This window comes from Rhipicephalus sanguineus, chromosome 8, assembly GCF_013339695.2.
Source record: "Rhipicephalus sanguineus isolate Rsan-2018 chromosome 8, BIME_Rsan_1.4, whole genome shotgun sequence".
Classification (NCBI taxonomy): domain Eukaryota; kingdom Metazoa; phylum Arthropoda; class Arachnida; order Ixodida; family Ixodidae; genus Rhipicephalus; species Rhipicephalus sanguineus.
In genome coordinates this window covers 12,654,402-12,672,897 of record NC_051183.1, presented here as the reverse complement: position 1 = coordinate 12,672,897, position 18,496 = coordinate 12,654,402, and the positions used below count along the sequence as shown (strand labels likewise).

Below are 18,496 nucleotides of genomic sequence, written 5' to 3'. Positions count from 1 at the left end.
TTTTGCTGCAAGAACTTTCAATTCGCCCTCGCTTATGTCATCCTCAGGTCCGGGAGAGTACAGTCCAGACAGAGCAGACCGCATGGTGCGCACTAGGTCGCCAGAATACCACATAGGGTCAAAGTTAAAAGAAAAGCCTCCCGAGCATTTTGACTACCCCGGTTAGTATAACATGTATATTCATTCACGTTAATATTCACGAGTGGCATGTCGTGCGAGCTTCAACGTCACTTTTGTAGGGCCCAGCGAATACCACTCAGAAAGAGCGGACCAAGTGACCAGAAGCCGCTCCCCACGATACAGGTTCGGTGTCAAAATAACAGACAGGCCACCGGAATCTCTGCAATATCCGGGTCAGTTACAACGTTGTTATTCAAAAACCCTGTACACCACCGAATGTTTTTTTTTTCTTTTTCATACTTGCGTTGTCTACTTATATGAATCTAATAACGCCCTTAGGCCCCGGTGAATACAACGTCGACAAAGCTGATCACGCGACAAGGAGTCGGTCGCCCCAACACCGCATTGGCATCAAGTTAAAGGACAGGTCACCAGATTCTCTGTACTACCCGGGTCAGTAACGTTTATGTTTCTCAACATGCGTTACTTTCTATGTACACGTTGTGATTCACGTTCATATGACTGAAACGCAATCCCTTTAAGGTCCTGGTGAATACAATGCCGACAGAGCAGACCATATTACTAGAAGCCGCTCGCCGCAGCACCGCATTGGAATCAAGATAAAAGAAAGGTCACCGGAATCTCTGCGGTATCCTGGTCAGTGACGCTTACAAAACTCACACTGAAAGCAGTTGCACACTTCGGGGTGTATTTCACTCACACAACCATAATCATACCATCTATCTTGCGTGCCTTTCCCTGCTATAATGCCGCGCACTCAGTACCAGGTACCTGGTACCTGATACAATGGTTACGGGGCTCGTTTGCTGACTCGAAAAGTCACGGGTTCGATGGAAGAAAAATGCTAGAGCCCCGTGAACTGCGCGATATCAGTGCACGTTAAAGAACACCAGATGGCCGAAATTTCCGGAGGACTACACAACGGCGTGCCTCATAATCGTATCGTGCTTTTGGTACATAAAACAACAGATGTTATTACCCGGTACTTGCAGGTCACGAATGGCGTACGCACTATCAGTAAGACGTAGTATTCCTCATAGAAAAGTAGTGGGCGTTTCAGAAGGGAAATGCAGGCGAGGCAGATGCCAAGAAAGACGTCCAACATGGTGCAACAGTTTTCAGCGTGATCTAGAAATGTGCACCGTATTTCTCGTGAGGATTACTGAAACAAATCGAATGCTATCCTTAGGGCCAGGCGAATACAACGGCGACAGAGCATACAACGTGACCAGAAGCCGCTCACCGCAACACCAGATTGCCTGCAAGCTAAAAGAAAGGTCACCGGACTCGATTCATTTTCCTGGTTCGTCATGTTTAATTACGTTCCGTCTATTTACTATTTCGTACATTTATTCACTGCCTTACTGTACTTATTACTGAAGTACGGCAACGTCTATAGGTCCTGGGGAATACAATGTGGACAGAGCGGACCACGTCACAAGAAGTCGGTCACCACAGCATAGAATAGGTGTCAAGATAAAAGACAAGCCACAAGAGTCTCTAGGCTACCCGGGTCAGTAGCTTTTCATGGATTACTTTGTTTAAATGACGTCTCTCTTCTATAGTATCGGAGTAGTGATGATCATTATCGCTAAATCTAAGTCGTGCCCTCAGGACCTGGTGAATATAACATCGATAAAGCAGACCACATGACGAGAAGACGCTCACCCCAACACCAGATGGGTGTGAAACTAAAAGACAAGCCCCCAGAATCTTTACATTACCCAGGTTAGTGCCTTACCTAAGTAGCTCTGTTTGAAACGTGAATAGTTGATCTACGTTACATTTTACAACCATTCAGTAGCACTAAGCACGCACTCGTGACGTTTGTTTTTAGGACCAGGGGAATACTGTGCGGAAAGAGCAGACCACTTGATCAGAAGTCACTCACCGCAGCACAAAATTGGAGTCAAGCTTAAAGACAAGCCACCAGAATGTCTGGGCTATCCGGGTTGGTCCCGTTTATGTATTTAAGTATTTCTCGTTTTTGTTTTGTTTCAAATATATGGTCACTGATTTCTGTGAGATAGTGATGAAGCTTGGTTGTACCTCTAGGCCCAGGGGAATATAATGTGGAAAAAGCAGATCACGTGACAAGGAGTCGTTCGCCGCAGCACAGGATTGGCGTCAAGCCGACAGAGACGTCACCGGAATCTCTTCATTACCCTGGTTGGTCATGCGTAACCTTATCACATTTGCCCTCACTTCGTTGTCTCCATTTATTCAAACTGGACTGAAGTTCAATAATGTGAACAAAATAAAAAAAAACACCTAGGTCCGGGAGAATACGACGTGGGCAAAGCAGACCATGTTACGAGAAGTCGCCCGCCGGAGCACCATATTGGCATGAAGCTAAAAGAGAAAGCACCAGAATCTGTGCAGTATCCTGGTGTGTTGGTACATCTCTTTTTTTTTTACATCGTTTATCAGATGGCTCTATATGGAATCTAAATAGTCGTGCTGTAGTGTTTATGCTTTGAACCAACGTTCTCAGGTCCCGGCGAATACAGCGTGGAAAGAGCAGAACAAATCACAAGAAGTCGATCCCCACAGCACCGAATTGGAGCCAAGCTAAAAGACAGGCCACCGGAATCACATGACTATCCCGGTCAGTTCAATCTGCATAAGGCCACCGTTCCTTACCGATGCAGCTATTCGACTGATACTGTACTATGTAGAGCAACTAGTCTCCATGATAACAAATCGGTGCCAAATTCAAGGAGCAATGACCGGACTGCTTAGATAATCCTGATTAGTCGACACCGACATCCACTAATGGCTTGACTCTAACTTCAGGTCCTGCACAGTACGACGTGGAAAAAGCCGACCGGGCTGTCCACGCTCACTTTCCTTGTCACAGGATTGGCGCCAGGTTAGGAGAGAGAAGACCAGATTCACTGGATTACCCTGGTCAGTCGATTGTTCGAGGCTATAGTGAAGCATAGGGTCTTTATGTCTATTGCTTTGTCTTCAGGTCCTGGAGAGTACAACGTAGAAAAGGCCGATAGAGTTGCACGCAGCCACTCCCCAGAATACAAGATTGGGGCCAAGTTAAAGGAGAGGAGACCAGATTCATTGGATTACCCTGGTCAGTTTATCTTACAAGATCGTAGGGAAGCAGGGCGTTCACTAAATTTCTGTGTCTTTAGGTCCTGGAGAGTACAACCTAGAAAAGGCCGATAGAGTTGCACGCAGTCACTCCCCAGAATACAAGATTGGGGCCAAGTTAAAGGAGAGGAGACCAGATTCATGGGATTACCCTGGTCAGTTTATCTTACAAGGCTGCAGGGAAGCAGAGCATTCACTTAATTTCATTGTCTTTAGGTCCTGGAGAGTACAACATAGAAAAGGCCGATAAAGTGGCACGCAGCCACTCTCCAGAATACAAGATTGGTGCCAAGTTAAAGGACAGGAGACCAGATTCATTGGACTACCCTGGTCAGTTTATCTTACAACGCTGTAGGGAAGCCGAGCGTTCACTTAATTTCGTCGTCTTTAGGTCCTGGAGAGTACAACATAGAAAATGCCGATAGAGTTGCACGCAGCCACTCCCCAGAATACAAGATTGGTGCCAAGTTAAAGGACAGGAGACCGGACTCATTGGATTATCCTGGTCAGTTTATCTTACATGGCTGTAGGGAAGCAGGGCGTTTAGTCAATTTCTCTGTCTTTAGGTCCTGGAAAGTACAGCATAGAAAAGGCCGATAGAGTTGTACGTGGCCACTCCCCAGAATACAAGATTGGCGTCAGGCTAAAGGAGAGGAGACCGGATTCATTGGATTACCCTGGTCAGTTTATTATACAAAGCTGTAGTGAAGCAAGACGTTAACTGCATTGCTTCTGTCTTTAGGTCCTGGAGAGTACAGCATAGAAAAGGCCGATAGAGTTGCACGCAGCGCTGTCAAGAATATGGGGTATCGTCCGCAGCCTAAAAACCACACCGACTCAACTGCATCCCTTCAGTTCAGTTGCTTTATCTCGTAACAGCAGCGAGTTGGACGTGGCGGAGGCTTTCTGCTCTAAGATAACTGCAGTAGTGGCGCAAGCAACCTTGCCTCGTGTAGCACAAGAGGTTTTAGCGATGACGAGCACCACAGAGGCGGATGAACCTTTTTCGATCATGGAACTGCTTGGAGCATTGGCACTGGTGAACAAGGCGTCATCTCCCGGACCTGACTGCGTTAGCTACGCTGAGTTAACGCATTTAAGCGACAAGGCGAAGATGCACCTTCTTGCCATATTCAATGCCAGCTGGGAGAGTGGGCGTCTTGAACCTTGCTGGAAACGCGCTCGTGTCATCCCTATTCTCAAGCCTGGCAAGTCTCCAACGGACCTTAACTCCTATCGTCCCATTGCTCTCCTCAGTTGCGTAGGAAAGCTTATGGAGAAGATGGTATTGATGCGCCTGGACTGGTTGCTGATGAACATGAATGCATACCCTCCACAAATGTCAGGGTTTCGAAAGGGCCGCAGTAGCATCGACAATGTGATTCGTCTCATTAACTGCGTAAAACTCAACAAAGCTACGGGCAACATCACTATCGGCGTATTCCTCGACATCAAGGGAGCGTTCGATAACGTGACTCACGAGTCCATCCTATACGCCCTGAAGTCTGTCGGAGTTGGCGGTCGTATGTACCGCTGGATCTTGGACTACCTCACTGATCGGTCAGTCTACATGTCCACAAGAGAAGGTGACACAGCCCCGCACACAGTGCATCGAGGAGTTCCCCAGGGCGGTGTTCTAAGTCCAACCTTATTCAACATCTCTCTCATTGGACTGGAGAAGTGTATCCCTGCATCGGTCGAAATCTCTCTCTATGCAGATGACATCTGTATATGGAGCAGTGGTCGCAACAGACGTGTCCTACGAGCAAGACTACAAAAAGCTCTCAATTCAATCGAAAAATTCTTACTCGGGCGAGGTCTAATGATGTCACCAGAAAAATGCGCCGCCATTGCTTTTACGAGGCGTGATGTTTCGCGCTATACGTTAAAGGTAGCGAATTCTCCCATTCGGTATGTGCAAAGTCATAAGTTTCTGGGAGTGACAATCGACAGGCTAATGACATGGACGCCCCAAGTTCGAATACTAAAGGAAAAAGTTGCATCATATGCGAGCATCTTCCGCATGTTATCAAGCAACGCCGGGGGCTGCTCCGTAAGTGCCCTGCTGCGAATGTATACGGCTCTCTGTGAAGGTCTTCTGAGATACAGCCTTCCTGCGTTACATGGCATTTCACAAACCAACATACAAGCGCTGACTGGAGCTCAAGCGAAAGCCCTGAGAGTGTGCCTTGGCCTACCAAAAAACACATCAAGTATTGGAACCCTTGCCGAAAGCAGACGCCTATCAGCTGCAGTGCTTCTGCAGCAGGAGTTTCTTCGAGTTCACTTGCGTTATGCCACCAGAATGCCGGGTCATCCGCTTGCTTCAGACAGCAGTCTTGTGGTGCGGAGCTTGCTTCCGCTGCATTATCAAAGCGCATCAATGCCTACGGAGCCATCGTGGAAAATTCCTTCGTGGTCAATAATCACTTTTGTGCCTGGATTCAAGAACAAGAGACGTACACCCGGACCAGCACTAACATATTTCACCCTACAGCACGTGGAAAATAATTACAGGGCTCACCGTCATATTTACACTGATGGCTCTGTTACACCTACATCGTCTGCAATTGGTGTCTGGATTCCATCTGCCAATGTCACCATCTCTGCCACTCTTAGTCACCGCACTTCATCTACAGCGACTGAACTGGCTGCACTACGGGCTGCTTTTAATTACATTGTAGATCAGACAGCCGAGTCTTGGGTCATCTTCACCGACTCAAGAGCGGCGCTGCAGTCTCTGAAGTCTCCACGCACGCAAGACCAACTCGTCATGGACATCAAATATCTATGCAACAAAGCCTGTGACCTCCATCACCGCATTGCTCTGCAGTGGATACCTGCCCACTGTGGAATACAAGGCAACGTCCATGCTGATGACGCTGCCAAAGCTGGACATGACGCCTCGAGAGAAATCATCAAGATACCTTTCTCGAGAAAAGATGCCGCGACAATCGTATCGGCACACGCTTGGCGGCTCCAGCGATCCCTCTGGACAGATGCTAATCACCAGTATGGACCACTTTACAAGATTGACCCCTTGTGTAACTTTGATATGCCGCGAGACCTAAACAGGCAAGATGAAACATGCTTGCACCGCATCAGACTGAACGTCGCATACACCAACTACTTCAGGAGCAAGATTAAGCTGGCGGACTCACCAATGTGCGTCCAATGCAACGTCCAAGAAGATTTACATCATGTTCTTTGTGAATGCAAGCGATACGCATCAGAGAGACAGTCTCTGAAGTCAGCCTTGCATCTTCAACGGGGATCGTGCTTAGAGTTGCGACATGTTCTGGGCCCATGGCAAAGCAGCACCTGTGCGCTACGTGCCACGAAAGCGCTGTTGAATTTCTTGCGGGCCACGAGCCTGAACCAAACTTTGTAAACTTGTGTGACTGTATGTGTTATGTGGTTATCACTGTATATATCATAATCGTCACCCAGCACCTGGAGTAGCATGTCAGGCGAACAGCCAGGCAAACATCTCCAGCTTCATTAAAATGTTTATCTCTCTCTATCTCCCCAGAATACAAGATTGGCATTAAGCTAAAGGAGAGAAGGCTGGATTCATGGGATTACCCTGGTCAGTTAACCTTAAATGATTGTAGGGAAGCAGAATGTCCACTGACTCAACTGCTGTGTCTTTAGGTCCTGGAGAATACAACATAGAAAAGGCCGATAGAGTTACACGCAGCCACTCTCCGGAGTACAGCGTCGGCGTGAAAATAGAAGAAAGACCGCCCGACTCCTTGAATTATCCCGGTCAGTAGGCGTTGCTAAGTCGTAGTGAAATTCAATGTTTAAGCCTGCTGCCGTATCCCCAGGTCCTGCAGAGTACTACGTTGAAAAGGCTGACAGGATGGTACGAAGCCATTCTCCTGAACACGTCATCGGCATGAAATTGAAAGAAAGCCTTCCAGATTCACTGGAATTTCCTGGTTAGTATGTGACACAGCCAATTGAAGGGTATTCTCAAATAGCTTACTTATTGGAGACAGTTAAACACGCCTTAGAAAGCACGATGGCGTTGAAGTGGGCTAAAAGAGCACATGACGTAGTCAGAGATGACTGATTCACTGCCATTTGTTTTCCCAGTTATGCATGCAAGAAAGGCACAAGAGATTGCTGAAAACATATAGATGAAACGCGTATCTTCGTATGATAATTTTGTGACATTTTGATTAGTGTCATGATAATCTTTTAGTCAGAGTAATGGTTGTCGTGAACTAAACTTATAATATTATTTTCAATAACTCCAGAAAAATCATCCCAGTAGGCTGTTAGCTAGAAAAATTTCCTTCATAGAAATATTTTGCTCATGTAACGCATCCTGTCTCGAGAAGAAGCACAAGTTATCTAGGAAAACATATAGTGCTCTACTTGAGTCAATCACTGAGAATTCTTGTGTTATGCATGACGTCAGTTTTAGCAGCAGTCTCTGTAGATACTACTGTTTTTATCCTAGCCATCTTGAAAGTGCTTGCGAGTTGATCAACTACTGGTTAAAGTCTTGGTAAAGCCAGAGAAGATGGTCTAGCTGAAACTGGAAAAGCTACGAGAGCGCATTGAGATTACAACAGCCTTCTTAATCACTTGACAAAACATTGTAGAATGAGGAAGAAACTGTGTCTGACCATTGCCCCTACGCCCTTTGACAGCTCCTTGTGACTACGACATCTCCAAGGGAGACAATGTAGTGTACGGCTCCCCTCCCAGGTATACGATAGGATTTAGGCCTCCTCAGCCAATGCCAGATTATACGAGCTTCCCAGGTAGGGTTCCGAAACCATTTGTTCTACTTACATTTGTTACGGGGGTATGAACGATGACTCACTACAACCGTTACTCCATCCTCGAACAGCGCCTGGCGATTACAGTATTTCAAGAAGCGAAGGCACGCTTTATCCGGGCTCTCCTAAATTTAGTCTAGGAATGAAATTGAAGGACAGGCCTCCAGACCACGTCGATTATCCAGGTTTGTTCAGCTTCAGTATTTAGCTTTCGTGGAATCTATGCGTTCCTGCCGTAGTCATTCAATACATACTTAATAATGCTTGCAGTGGGCCGAACACGAGCATCACTGTCCACAGACACATTTCACATTAACTTCATTCACGGTTTGATAATGAGATTTTTGTTTTATCCATCAGTCTCTGCAGTGTTCGTAGGCCCAACATTATTGGCTCACAACTAAGATATTTTAATGACACCTCTTTTTGTCTCATACTTCTACGCGGCTTCGGTGCCATAAATGTTGTTTTGGGGATACTGGAAACACGTTAGACTGCGTTGCGTCGGATATGATATGCAGTGGGACACGATGAGCAATTTGTACAATTCAGCCGCATACGGCACGTACAAAGTAAGCTATCAAATTGCGCAGATAGTGAACTGCTTAATAGTAACAAAGTCATATTAGTTAACTAGAGAATTTTAAAGAAAAGCTACTTCTTTCACACAATTCACCGGAAAGCAGCCAGTGCTGTTCATTGCGTTTCAACGAAGCTGAACTCGCAAAATGTTATTACACAATATGACGATGTATAGAATGTATTCTGCAAGCAACGCATTTATATGTCACACATTTACGATGTTGGAACGTATACCTCAGGAATGACGGCAAAACATCCTTCCCATGTTACTCTTGTTATTCAGCACCGTCCGACTACAGCCCTGGCAAAGGCGTAAGCTTCGTAAAGGAGAGGTCCCCGAAATTCACGTTCGGTTTCAGACTAAGACCCTCCAAGCCATACAACTACGATTACCCAGGTTAGTGCGCACAGCACTGCACACTACTCGCGGTCTCTGGTGCTAGTTGCATTGACCACACGCAACGACTGCCTCCATATAGCGTCATGCAGTTACGATGCACACCAGCCTGCTAGGATATTCTATAGATGCATGCCAGAATTCAGTTTCGGCACACGACTACCTGAAGGCCCACACGAATGTCACTATTTCCCAGGTAGGCTACCGAAATAAGCCACGCAGCAACCTGCTGTTTACTGACCACTTACAAGATACTATGGCTTCACGAGAAAGCCACAGTGTTTAAGTGTAGCTTCACTGGAGTGCTAGTGCTGAAGTCTATAGACATTTCGGTGAGAGGGGCTGCAGCTTATGCCAGCTGGTGTTCCATACATGAGCGTACATACATATAACAGCAAGTGACGGAGATTTGACCTTTGTTTTGTTTTGTGCTGCACCAGATGAAAGTCTTGTTGATAGGTACTAAACACATCATATGACGATGGCGCTGTATAACGTACCCGTTTCATTGTGTCACGTTTAGCTTGTACGTTTGGCATTCAAAGTGGCTATTTATATCACTGTACGTTACCCGATAGAAGTATATAAGTGCAAGTGGCATACACTTTTAAAATATATATAACATCTGTTCTTGTCTCCTGGTAGCACCTGGAGAGTACGATCCTGATAGGGCGAAGGAATTAGTTTATCCCAAGTCTCCACGCTTCAGTATTCGTTCGAGACTTAAGGAACGGCTACCGGACAACGTAGCGTTTCCAGGTTAGAACTATATCAAAGACAGGTTAGCACTCTTTAGAGCTTATCGTTGTATTTTTATCATTTTAGCACCAGGTACGTACGACCCTGACAAAGGCAATCCTGCTATGTTCGGATTGCCACCAAGAACTAAATCAAGGAGCCCGAAAAGGTCAAGGTCTCACGATTTTGAAGACAAACGGGGTAAGAGAGAAAAACAAATGAAGCCTTTCGACTAGCGGAGCGTTGATGTATTAAAGAATTTACGGATTATGATGTCTCCGACAATTCTGTCAGATTACTTTTTGATATTGAGATTAGGCAATAACACTGCCCACCACTAAAGCTTTTATTTTTTACGTCAAAAGCAACAACATCGCCTCATGAAAGAACAAGCAAAAGGAGCAGTTCATTCCGAATTGTGAGAACGACAGAAGAGACGGCTGGTGGTACGTGTGATTTCACTGTATTAAATGTAAACACGTAATGATGGAAACGCAATGTGCTATAGAGGTTGTATGAACAGGAATAAAGTGCCTCAGACAACCTGGGTGATGTTTCGATTGGTGGACCTACTTTTTTCGAAGGTGCCCTGCAATTTATGGCGTATTAATATTTAAAAGGGACTAACCCTTTTAAAACTAACGCTCCAATGATGACAATGCGCCTTGGACAAAGACAGCTCCACCTATCGAAATGTCGTCTATCTTGCCTGAGGCTCTTTATTTCATACAACCTCTATAGCTCAAAGTATTAAAAATATTTGACTTGTGTGTATGTATTCATATTTTGCGGTGTACACAACGTTTAAATACTTGAAATTCTTGCTCGGTGCAGTTACTAAAGCGCTGTACATTTGTGTTCGACAGAGCACGATTTGAAAGGCTCGGCGCAGACAATAAAACGAAGTCGTTCTCTTAGTGGACCTCGACCAAAGGACTCAGTCGTAAGAAATGGAAAAGGTACGAGCATCGGGTTTTTGTCGAAGTGCTTCACAGCTTGAATTTTGGTGCTTTTTGTTTGTTACCTTAAATGCTCTTTTACGACTAGACAAAGCAAAAATGGTGACGTCAGAATCACCAAAACCTACGAGACGGAGTGGATCATTTCGATTGACGCGACAATCCGAATTCGACGCCGCTGGTACGTGACCCTGGATTGCACAAGGACTGTCGATAAGTACTCTGCAAACATTATCTTATTTTTTCTTATCACAGACGTTCACGCTAAGAGTTCGAAGGAGACAACACAAGAACAGCGTTCTTTTAGGGTTATTCGCAAACAAAGAACCGGGGTAGAAGAAGGTAGGCGACGTCTTCTTTGAATCAAAATGTATTATCATAGCGCTAGTAGACACGGACGAGGAAGACACAACGGGAGGAGCGCTAACTTTCAACTGAAAGTTAGCGCTCGTCCCGTTAGCGCTACAATACCTTTTGATGCACTTAACCAATTAGTCTAAAAAGCCATTTAATCTTCTTTTAAGATATTGCAAAGAGTAATACGATCGCGTTCGTCCAGGAGAGCCACCACAGGTGGAAGTTATCGTTTCCGAAAAAACAACGACTGACCGAAGCACACCGGAGGATGCCACGAAGAAAAAAGCTGAGTTAAAAGGTTAGCGAAGCTCGTTGCAACGTTGACCGTTTTTATAGATCTGCATCACCACGCAGCAGCCGTAAGAGAGCCACCGGGCTCAAGGGTTGGAACGAAGAAGGGCACATTCCTTCGATCTCTCCGGAGAAAGCTGGACGGTACAGAAGGTATGCGATGCACTCTCGCACCCTCGAGTTTATGTTAGCACGTGTATCGTTGGTCGTTATAATACTCTTTTTTTTTTGAAGACATCTCTCGGACGTGTAAGGTGGTTAAGGAGCCCACTACACAGAAAGAGGCCGATCGCGTAGTGCTTAAGAAGACAGAGGAACACCGAGGTATGCACCTAATATCAATATTGAATTGCGGCTTGTTATTACCACGTTGTAACTCATATCGTTACCTTTAAGAGCGGATCATCGCTGCTAGTCATGCGGGAGCTATGCCTCGGAGAAGTCGTTCGCTTCGAGTCATCCGAAAAGAGGCGGACGAGGTACCAGGTATGCCGTACACCTATCGCTGATACGGAGTATATAGAGTTCTTGCCTCTGGAAACCTTGTGTTTTCGTTTTCGCGGACGCTAATGGTTTTATTTTTTTCTTTGTTGCACACTTATAGACAAGCGAGCTAAGTCCATCGACGAATTGACTAGACGTAGTCACTCATTGCGTGCAGCGCGAACAAAGCAAGATTCTATCGAAGGTGCGATGTGTAAAACGTCAAGCTTTCAGTCCTTGTCTTTGCTGACATCGGTCACCTAAGACAGCCTGATTTCTTTCCCAGTCCAAGAGGCAGACAAAAGATCGAGGCCCTCGGATAGAAGATTAGGGCGTAGTAGGTCTCTCCGAATTGCACAAAACGCAATAGACTACATCGATGGTACGTGCCGTACATTCTTTCGGACGTTGCCCAAGTAATCTTTTCAGGAGTTATGCCGGTATGACAAGAAGCCTCTTGTGCTCGCAACGTGGTTTTCGCTTGCAGAGAAGGAGAACGTCTCGAAATCTGAGACTCATATCACCGCTTCCTCTCCCAGTCTTCACAAGGAACGGTACTCCAGTGCGCACTTGGCTAAGAGTCTTGGTAATTGCGTCATCCCTATATCTTAGCACCGATTGGTTTCATGCTGTGTCCGTTGCAAACTTGACTGACTCTTTTCTTCCGTAATTTTCGATTTAGAACCTGCAGCATTTACGACGAGCGACGAAAGTGGTATGTTCGAAGACGACGAAACGGTGGACAGTGTGTCGGCCCACGACAGGACGTTCGTACGAACCCCGACTGGTCAGTGGGTTTCAACGTTGCCTTACACCTGGTCGTGTTAGACAAGACGTCCATAGGAAATTTTGCACTAATTTTATCAGGAACTGGAAGGCATTTCCTGTAATATGGCATACACGACTTTGTCAACCTGTTTTAGTAATTTTTCAATGTCCTCCGTGGAGCAATGAAGGACGGTTTGCATTATGTTTTGTGCATTTATTCTATGACCAATGAACGCGTTACACAGAGATGGGGTTTAAATACAGTGCATTTATTGATAGCATGCTTCAGTAAACAATATAGAAAAATGTACGATTTAATAGTAAAACATAGGGTTTTCCATTAAGGGCGGGTCGATGTTGGCAATCTGTGGCGGCCATGTTGTTTTGATGGCGTCTGTCTAAGCAGCACGTCCAAATGATGAAATTTTATTATCAAAATGACTGTTCGTTCTTGCAAACGTTGCCGGAAAGTTCATGCTTAGCCACGAGGCGCATTTTTGGATGAATAGCTATGTTAACAGGCACGATTGCCGTGTATGGGACCATGCCAACCCACACGAGGTTCATCAGGCAGCAATACATCCACAAAATCTTGCTGTTTGGTGCGAATTTCGGGCTCGCGGCGCCACTGGCCCATACTTTTGTGTGAGCGACATTGGTGACGCCATCACCGTCAACGGCGAACGTTACGGAAAGATGATAACCGATTTTTTCCCCGGAGTTGAACAATATGGACGTAGACGGCATGTGGTTCATGCAGGACGTCGCTACGTGCCACACAGCGGACGTAACGATGGACCTTCTGCATGAACGATTTGAAGGGTATGGGTATCTCTGTCAGAGGTGACCTGAGTTGTCCACCAAGATCGTGCGATTTGACCCAGCTAGTCTTTTTCTTGTGGAGTTTCCTGAAGTCGCAGGTCTATACCAGTAAGCCGCAATCGACCGATGCCATTAAAGTCAACATAACCAAGGCCATCGCTCAAATTAAGCCGGATCGATGTGGCAGAGTCATTGGAAATTGTATCACTCGGATCCTTGCCACCATGAGAAGCCGCGGCGGACATTTGAACGATATTTCATACATAATGGCATACATGGGCCTTTCAAATAAAAAAAAAAGAATGTTAATACCTCACACACAGCTTGTTTTATTCCATTTCAACATCGACCCACCCTTAATGGAAAACCCTATAGTATAATCGATTATAAACATTTTACACAAAGTGAAACAGTAAATAGTACATTTCGCAAGACATTTTTATGTCACGAAATAGAGCAGCTATTATACCATACTCTTGCGTTCAATGTTCCTCTGCTGAGAAAAAAAATGCATGGTGTTCCTTACATAGCCGTGTCCAAGTCTGTTCTGTCCTCAACTGTTTTGCTTCATGGTGTATCTTTCTTGTTGAGAAGAGCTGCATGCCAATCTCTGTTGTGTAGCTTTACATCAACCTATTCCACATCACAGACTCGTCCAGAATCCAAGTATCACCGGAAAGCTTTCGGGAATCGAGGCATGCTCAGGGAAGCATCCACATGGCGCCGAGGTTTCCAGAGGGACTGGACTTCTGGAAACCGCCCGGGACAGGGTCCCTGTTCGCAAAGCTTTACCAGTCCTGGACGCAGGAAACAGCTGTTTCTCCTGGTTAGTGGCCCCGCATTACGTCCGACCATATTTCGTGCCCATCAACAACTGCACTTGTACATGTGTCCGCTTCACTCTTAGAAAAAGAGTCATTTGAATGCCTTTTGTAAGTCCTGACTTGCCACGTATATGACTCTCTCTAAAGAGACACCTGACCTCTCATTGAAGATTATTGCATTCGGTTCGCAGAGTTGTGAGACCCTTAAGAGTGTTGACATGTCTCTTTAAAGAGAGTCAATACATGGACAATGCCAGGGCTCATCCAAAAGAGTCAAGTAACTCTTTTTTTGTTAGTGTTGAACAGATTTTAAAACATGCGTTCATCGCAAAATGATGACTCAGAAATTCAATAGCGATTTAGTGGTAAATGGGAGGAAAATGCGTTACGGTTACTTTTATTACCTCTGATTGTCTTCAATTACCCTCATATCCAACAATTATCAATACCAGACAATGTTAGTCAGCACTAGTCTATACAATATCAATGGTTCGCGAACACTAGACGCCATTAGGCAACAGTTGGACATTATAACTGCTAGTATGCATTAAACACTCTTGGCTGCACATAATGTGTGCACTTTATGCAAGGGCGTGCGTCGCAAGGCTAACACATTAAAGGTCTGTAAGCCTGCTAAGACATTCAGCCTTATCTTGGAGCGAAACTTCAAAACTAAATTATGGTAAATACGGTAGAGTGCGTTTTTACTGTCGGAAGAACGACCACCAAAAGATTAAGCGGTGATTTAGAATGAAGGGAAGGAAATGTCGTCTGCCCGTTTGCAGACTAGAGCGACAAGGAAATTCACACGGATTTCTCAGGAACAAAACTTGACCGGTGTCAGTTGAGGAAAAATTCGTACTATTCATAAATTCGAACCCGAGGCCAACGTATTTCCGGAGTGGTCGATCTACAATTTGAGCTAACCGCGACGTCAGCAGATTGCAATGTGAGGGCGAATAAATTGGTAACTCGAAGCACGTGGACGCTGAACGTTAGGTTGGGGCTTCATATGGGCAGATGATTTTTCTTTCCATATTACAAACCTTCCTCCACCTGGCAGGCTTTCGTAGAACTGATTTGCCGTGTTAATTTATAATGTGTAATTGTTATATAGCATTCCTTGCACATCGTTCTGTTATACAGTTAACTGCGCATCGTCTAAAGCGTGCTCGTATTCGCAGCTGAAGCAGAAGACAACAGCCGAGTGATGTTCCGTTCAGCTGCAAGCCTCTTCTTCAGGAAAGGTTTTGCAGCGCTACTACGGAATGAAACACCTGGTACGCTTGCTCATGTATATCGGTGGCCGTGTGTGCACACTTTCGTAGATTGCCAATCTACTAATGCATGCTATCCGATCTCTTCTTTGCCGAAGGCACGGGAAGGCAGAGGCAAATATTACGAGTTCATGCGCATTTTGCTATGATAAGGCTGAGTGTATATCAGCTGAACATCAAGAAACATCAACATCAGCTGTTATGAGCCCTCGAATTACTTATAAGCTGTATTTCCTAAATGTGACCGGCGCTGTGCATTTATTTACTCTTGCTAAAACTTGAGTCACATATTGCCTCGACCAGCTGTTGCTACCTTTGACAGTGCGACAGGCGCGAGCTGTTCGTCGCGAGCTGTTCGTCGCGAGCTGTTCTGTTTGCGAAGGTCACTCAATGTCAATGCCTGATATACGAACTTAGACGCGTCGATTGCCCGTTTAAAGCTTGCTCTCCTTGTGTAAAGCAGAATGTTATTCTTTGCGACGCCATACTTACTCTACGCACCGAACTGGTGCAAAGGTGATGTCAATATTATGACCATAGCATGCCTGCTATTGGCGAATTTGAGTCCCTCTTTTATAATAGAAGTCCACAAAAATGTGATTGTTGCGTCATTCACGAGTTAGCTGTAATTTATTTTCACTAGTAAGGTACAAGCTGTCTTCTAGCAGATGCTGCCAAAATCTGTGGCATTGTGGGAATAAATAAAGGAGTGTGTTGTCGACACTTCTGTGTCGTTTATACCGACAAGGTCGTGTAGACAGTCCATCATGCACGTCGTGTGACTCCTGTGAGACACTAGAACACATAATTTTTGAGTGTCCCGCATTTGTTATGCAGCGAGCACTGCTCATCAAGGAATATGGACTTATTGGTCTAAAGTGCACGAACCTTGATGATTGCCTGTTCCCGAGGGGTTGTGCTGCTTGGCGTGACCAGGCCCATCGAGCCCTACTTACTTTCTTAAAAAATACCGATTTGGCCTCGCGCGTATAGGCATTTTTCCTCGTGACCACTTATTCGTGTTTACGTCTGTGTTATTTGTTTTTTACCTATTTTCTTTCCTTTTTCTTTCCCCCCTATCTTCCTTTCCCCAATGCTTCCCCTTTCCCAAATGAGCAGGCAGGCGTTGTGCCCCTTTAGGTGGCAGTTGTCAGCCTGTTTCCTCCCTATTTCCTCTGTGTCTTCGTGTTTTCTATGTATTCAAACCAAATAAATAAAATATTTTTCGTTTTCATGCGATGAACATGATTCCAGTTACAAGCTTTAGTCTATCAACTTAGCCTAGGAAAGCTTCTTCTTGTTCAAGGTGATTTTCATGCTGACGCATGTTTCTTTTTTAGTGAAGCACGTCAAGGAACACCAGGAGAAACGAAACATGAACGTTTGATGTCGATTGTTTTCTATCTCTTTCTTAAATTGCAGCGCTAAAACACTGTAAGTCAATAACGTGACGAAAATCCGTATCCGAAAATCCGAAGAACTCGGAATCTAGATATTGTGCCCAGATTCTGTTGGCTGACCTGTGTGCGTGCTTTAGCACTCCGACTCTTAAATACCTTACGATGGCTGGTTGATCCTTTTCTTGCATACAACAGGACCGGGTTACTACAACCCCAGCATCGGTGAGCAGCTACGCTTCCCTCGCATGCCAAGTTTTACGATACGAAGAAAGCTCAAGTGTCCGAAGAAAGAGCCGACGCCCGGTCAGTGCATCTGTCAATACTGCTGGTATTTATTTTAAACGTTGCTGTGAACTTGCCACAAAGCACAATAAACGCATTGCGTCAATTCTTCTGTAACTCTCATTTCGTGCTTTGAGCAGTGATTTCATTTATATTCAATATAGGCAAGGGCACTTGCATTTTCAAATTGTGTGTGCAAACGAAATATCCTGGTCATATGCAGTCTATAAGAACAAAAAAGAGTCCTTTGACTCTTTTTTGTGAGCTATGACTTGTCACGTATATGACTCTCTTTAAAGAGACACGTGAGCTCTCTTTCGAGGTCATTATACTCTCCCCGGGGGAGTCGTGGGATTGAAAAGAAAGTTAACGTGTCTCTTTAAAGAGAGTCTTACACGTGGCAACTGAGAACTCATCGAAAAGAGTAACACATACTTTTTTTTCTTAGAGTATGCTTAACCGACTAAAGAAAACACGGAGAATTTTTTGCATGATGAACACTTGCAATAAATGACTGAGCATTATGCTACATATATGTGTCATGTATACGACAAGTTTTCACAACTGGTTTCAAGAATACCCATTATGAAGAAATGTCATAGACCTATTCAGCCTTACAGTCTTACAGAATATGTGCCTTTCTTGTAAACAGTAAAATGAATTTAGAGTTGAAACAGTACACTTGTTCTACTTATCTTGGTGAGATGTGTCAATGTCTGTTTCTTACTTTTTTCTTCTGTGTTGGGGAGTGCAGCTCCCTGGGACTATAGCCCAGACAAAGCTGATCCTCTTGTGAGGCCCATGTCGCCATCTTACACCTTCGGACACAAGGGCGACTGTTGTCATTGCCGAAGCACAAGTCCTGGTTTGTACACTCGTACAGTGGCTATCCACGATGGCCACCTGCAAAGCATCTACACTGAGTCTACACTTCCACACTTGGTTGCACCCTGTTCTGCGTTTCTTTTGCACCGGGTCGCACATCTGCACACCTTCGCAGCGCACCCAACTGACCCGCTTCGTCTACTGTTCTCCGTCGTAAGGCTGTGTCTTCTTTGCATTGAAGCGACACTCGACACCCCGCCCAGTTTACACTGAATAGGATTGAGAACTGGGCAAGTTGATATTGTGTCCACTCTTCCTTACTCCTCGTTAATTTTGCGCTGTTTTGATTATACCCGCCGAGTTGGTTCAAATTTGCGACCACCCGCCTTTAACTTGGCACTGCGACTCACGAAAAACACGTCTGTTCACTTCACTCACGTCGAAGT

The 18,496-nt window shown here is 45.2% G+C and overlaps 1 protein-coding gene across 21 annotated transcripts in view; it reads left to right on the top strand.

Moving 5' to 3' along the window:
* Window positions 1-18,496, top strand: part of LOC119401394 (uncharacterized) — an 83,088-nt gene that overhangs the window by 55,916 nt on the left and 8,676 nt on the right. For 10 of the 21 annotated variants that reach the window (XM_037668154.2, XM_037668167.2, XM_037668157.2 and 7 more), the window contains 41 exons: window positions 48-161; window positions 240-353; window positions 460-573; window positions 664-777; window positions 1,331-1,444; window positions 1,541-1,654; window positions 1,756-1,869; window positions 1,979-2,092; window positions 2,197-2,310; window positions 2,417-2,530; window positions 2,636-2,749; window positions 2,938-3,051; window positions 3,116-3,229; window positions 3,291-3,404; window positions 3,466-3,579; window positions 3,641-3,754; window positions 3,816-3,929; window positions 6,782-6,838; window positions 6,904-7,017; window positions 7,080-7,193; window positions 7,914-8,027; window positions 8,117-8,230; window positions 8,911-9,024; window positions 9,670-9,783; window positions 9,850-9,963; window positions 10,128-10,208; window positions 10,629-10,721; window positions 10,810-10,902; window positions 10,977-11,063; window positions 11,281-11,376; window positions 11,433-11,522; window positions 11,604-11,693; window positions 11,766-11,855; window positions 11,974-12,057; window positions 12,139-12,234; window positions 12,340-12,438; window positions 12,535-12,639; window positions 14,092-14,268; window positions 15,451-15,546; window positions 17,139-17,246; window positions 17,980-18,090. In XM_037668154.2, coding sequence (XP_037524082.1) covers window positions 48-161; window positions 240-353; window positions 460-573; window positions 664-777; window positions 1,331-1,444; window positions 1,541-1,654; window positions 1,756-1,869; window positions 1,979-2,092; window positions 2,197-2,310; window positions 2,417-2,530; window positions 2,636-2,749; window positions 2,938-3,051; window positions 3,116-3,229; window positions 3,291-3,404; window positions 3,466-3,579; window positions 3,641-3,754; window positions 3,816-3,929; window positions 6,782-6,838; window positions 6,904-7,017; window positions 7,080-7,193; window positions 7,914-8,027; window positions 8,117-8,230; window positions 8,911-9,024; window positions 9,670-9,783; window positions 9,850-9,963; window positions 10,128-10,208; window positions 10,629-10,721; window positions 10,810-10,902; window positions 10,977-11,063; window positions 11,281-11,376; window positions 11,433-11,522; window positions 11,604-11,693; window positions 11,766-11,855; window positions 11,974-12,057; window positions 12,139-12,234; window positions 12,340-12,438; window positions 12,535-12,639; window positions 14,092-14,268; window positions 15,451-15,546; window positions 17,139-17,246; window positions 17,980-18,090 — 4,389 coding nt within the window. The remainder of the gene's footprint in view (window positions 1-47; window positions 162-239; window positions 354-459; window positions 574-663; window positions 778-1,330; window positions 1,445-1,540; window positions 1,655-1,755; window positions 1,870-1,978; window positions 2,093-2,196; window positions 2,311-2,416; window positions 2,531-2,635; window positions 2,750-2,937; window positions 3,052-3,115; window positions 3,230-3,290; window positions 3,405-3,465; window positions 3,580-3,640; window positions 3,755-3,815; window positions 3,930-6,781; window positions 6,839-6,903; window positions 7,018-7,079; window positions 7,194-7,913; window positions 8,028-8,116; window positions 8,231-8,910; window positions 9,025-9,669; window positions 9,784-9,849; window positions 9,964-10,127; window positions 10,209-10,628; window positions 10,722-10,809; window positions 10,903-10,976; window positions 11,064-11,280; window positions 11,377-11,432; window positions 11,523-11,603; window positions 11,694-11,765; window positions 11,856-11,973; window positions 12,058-12,138; window positions 12,235-12,339; window positions 12,439-12,534; window positions 12,640-14,091; window positions 14,269-15,450; window positions 15,547-17,138; window positions 17,247-17,979; window positions 18,091-18,496) is intronic. The other 11 variants (XM_037668153.2, XM_037668161.2, XM_037668155.2 and 8 more) reach the window with 11 other exon arrangements.